The sequence below is a fragment of the Myotis davidii genome, unplaced genomic scaffold (assembly GCF_000327345.1).
Source record: "Myotis davidii unplaced genomic scaffold, ASM32734v1 scaffold698, whole genome shotgun sequence".
NCBI lineage: Eukaryota > Metazoa > Chordata > Mammalia > Chiroptera > Vespertilionidae > Myotis > Myotis davidii.
In genome coordinates, this window is record NW_006290032.1 from 1,053,323 (window position 1) to 1,056,955 (window position 3,633).

The 3,633-nt window shown below is 59.6% G+C and overlaps 1 protein-coding gene across 1 annotated transcript in view; it reads right to left on the bottom strand.

Annotated features, from left to right (window-relative positions):
- The window catches only part of LOC102768739 (bifunctional heparan sulfate N-deacetylase/N-sulfotransferase 4), a 145,663-nt gene extending 142,036 nt beyond the window's left edge, over positions 1-3,627 (bottom strand). Inside the window, exon 1 of the mRNA XM_015563373.1 lies at positions 3,402-3,627. Coding sequence (XP_015418859.1) covers positions 3,402-3,422 — 21 coding nt within the window. The 5' untranslated portion in view covers positions 3,423-3,627. The remainder of the gene's footprint in view (positions 1-3,401) is intronic.
- Between the last annotated feature and the right edge of the window lie 6 nt (positions 3,628-3,633).

The following is a 3,633-nucleotide window of genomic DNA, read 5'->3' on the forward strand; positions in this document are numbered from 1 at the left end:
CACACACAGGCCCCCACACACATACACGCCAGTGCTGCCCCCTCCCTCGGTCTCCCGCTCTCTGTCCCCGTCATCCACAGTGGCTTCGGCCCTGTAATGCGGAAACCAGTGAGCCTGCCCAGCCCGGCTCCTGGAAACCACCCAATCCAAAGCTCCGTGCCCGTCCAACAGGCCCTCCACACAAGGAGCGACGGGCGGAGCCGTGCTGAGAGCGAGGATTCGGGCCCTGGATTGAACATATTAACATGGAAGAGCCACCCCAGGCTCCTCCCCTCTCCTGGGGCTGAGGACACGTTACACGCCCAGGAAAGAAACGTGAGGAAGAAGAACACGGAGTATCCAGAACTTTGTACACACACTTTCAGACCCTTTCCCACAAAACCATATTCACCCAAAAATACAGTTAAAACAGAAATCGGATGCCAGGCCTGAGGACAGAAGTTTTACACTTGAAACTGTTTCCTATTGGCCGGTACGTGGCCGAGGGTCAGCCCGCGGGGCCGATCTCGGGGCTACTCTGCCCTGATTGCTAATCGGAAACAACACCAAGGGACAAAAGTGGATGTTTTTTAAAGCGTGTGTGTGTGTGTGTGTGTGTGTGTGTGTGTGTGTGTGTAGGATATATAATTAATATCCACATGCACAGACACAGACATACTCACAGATTCACACACTCACATGTGCACACCCACACCCACCCACCCGTGTACACACATGTACACTCACATATGTGCACGCACTCACACAGGCACACTCGCACACATGCACACACACCAATACACAGACGCGCGCGTATACAAGCCCACACACTCACATGTGCGTGCACACACAGCGCCTCTAATCCCCTGCCTGTGTGTGGGCGTCCGCCATTCTGCGTGGGGCATGTCACAGGTGTCAGCGCTGACCTCTGACCACGTGTGAGCAGAGGAGAGAAGGGACGTGCTGCCTGCAGAGGGAGGGGATCGCTGCCTCTGAGCGGCGGGGTGGCCCAGTGACTGATGGAGAGCCTGCGGCCCCCGGGGGCCGGCTGGGGGACAACCCTCCTCAGGGCTTTAGGGTCACTCAGAGGAGCTGGGAGGCACTCGGCCTCTTAAAGTTTATGATTTAAAAATGGAACTGAAACTAGAGTTTGAATGAATTAAAATGAATAGAAAATACAAAAAATCCAGGAGAAAACAGAACGTCCAGGTGGGCCTCAGGGGGTCACTGACCCCTCACAGCACTGCCCTCGGGGCAAGGCCCCCTCCAACCGACTGGGCTTCCCGCAGGCCCAGGAGCCCGGCCGCTGCTCACAGGCCGCGGGAAGGCTGGACAACGTGAACTCGTTTCTCCATCATGATCACGGCCTGTCACAGTGGAGACAGCGGGTCTTGGGGGGCGGGAGAAAGACAGCTTGTACTCGAGTCAGTACAGAGGAGTCGTCTTTGGAGAACAGAGCCTCGTAGCGGGAAAGGTGACCTGACCCTAACACTCCTCATTCCTGTGCGATTCCAGGCTGCGCCTTCTTTCTGTGGTTTAAGTCTTTGCTGAAGTGATGCGCCCACAGGAGGGGTGTAGGTGCCCACAGGAGGGGTGCAGGTGCCCACAGGAGGGGTGTAGGTGCCCACAGGAGGGTGTAGGTGCACACAGGAGGGGTGCAGGTGCCCGCAGAAGGGGTGTAGGTGCACACAGGAGGGGGCCCACAGGAGGGGGGGGTGCCCACAGGAGGGGGTAGGTGCCCACAGGAGGATGTAGGTGCACACAGGAGGGGTGCAGGTGCCCACAGGAGGGGTGTCGGTGCCCACAGGAGGGGGTAGGTGCCCACAGGAGGATGTAGGTGCACACAGGAGGGGTGCAGGTGCCCACAGGAGGGGTGTCGGTGCCCACAGGAGGGGGTAGGTGCCCACAGGAGGATGTAGGTGCACACAGGAGGGGTGCAGGTGCCCACAGGAGGGGTGTCGGTGCCCACAGGAGGGGGTAGGTGCCCACAGGAGGATGTAGGTGCACACAGGAGGGGTGCAGGTGCCCACAGGAGGGGTGTCGGTGCCCACAGGAGGGGGTAGGTGCCCACAGGAGGGGTGTCGGTGCCCACAGGAGGGGGTAGGTGCCCACAGGAGGGGTGTAGGTGCACACAGGACAGGGGAGGCACACGGGAGGACGCTGAATCCAGACACAAAGGGAGGGGACTGTCCTCAGAACTGCCCGCCCACCTCCCGGCGTAACAGCGGCTCCGGCTCTAACAGGTCACGGGTGAGTGTGTCACAGTCTGCCCCAGCCGGGATGTGTCCCTGCCCCCCACTGTGCGACCTCCACGCGGGGTGCCCCCCCCAGCGGGAGCTCGAGGGCCCGCCCAGCACACGCCTGTCAGACTCAGACTGTGCTCCGCTCATCTCTGCACCCACAGGGCACGGCGGTTCATGCGCGAACGCCGGGCTCCCCTGGGGTCCAGCCAGGTCCAGGCTGTTTCTCCGTCTTGTGCCTCAACCACCATTCTCAGGCCCGACAGGGCCAGGGAGCCGCCCAGGGTAGCTCTGGGGCGCACTGGTGCCAGGGCCACAGGTCAGCAGGGCCAGAGAAGGGGGCTGGCCGGTGCCGCAGCGGCGAAGTGAGGGGCCAGGCAGGGATCAGCTCAGATATTTCAGCTCCAGCCCCGCAGAATCATCCCGGTGTGGGGGGTGTGGACGCAAAGAGGGGCCACACGCTACCCTGACAAGCACAGGGGAGGCCTGGGTGGCGGCCTCACAAACTCAGAGACCTACCGTGACCACAAAGGACGGCCTGAAATTAAACTTGAACTAAAAGCAGTGATGGGGGGTAGTCCACGCCTAGGCCGGTATCTTCCCTGACACGGTCAACCTTGTCCTTAACTGAGCCTGTCTATGGTCTTTCTGCATCTAAGATAACCGCCCTGTGAAATGTCAGGGTCGCTTGTAACTTCCCTCACTGTAGCCATCATGGTAATTGCTGACTGATAACTACCCGGCACCCCCCTAAGTTAAAGAAGCAGGTGTCCATCAACCTACCTTTTACCCAATCGCAGAGGTTCCCCGCTTTGCTTCCTCCCGCCCCCCTAGTCTCTCACCAAGGGATTTCATGTGACCCACCGACATCTCCTGCTTTGATTGTCGTGTATTAAACAAGGCGAAAGCCGTCATTCCCCGGAAAACTACCCCAATCCATTGAGACTCTGCTTCCCGTCAACTGCCGACCGTCTGGCTCAAATCAACTCACAAGCATTCTTTACGGGTTTGACTGTTTCTACGTGAGCCTTAGTCCAAGATTTTGCTAAATGGCTCGTTTCCTTCAAACCTGCTGCGCCTTAACCTTCCCGGGGAGCGAGGAGCCTAAAGAACTCGCATCACACTTTGCCTGGACCGCGTTAGAGAAACGGAAACGACGACGCTAGCGACCAGCGTCCTTACCTTCACGTCTCTGACGTTCATCCGCGTGCCCTCCTTCCCCACGAAGATGTCGTCGATGTCCACCAGCAGGTACCTGTCCAGGGACAGGCTCAGCCGCCGCCCCGTCAGGAAGGACACGGCGTCCACGAAGATGAGCTTGTGCAGCCAGAAGCTCAGGCTGTTGCCGAAGAGCACCCGCCGGATGCCGTCGTGCAGCCCCAGGTCCTGCACCACCGTGGTGAGGAGCGGGGCG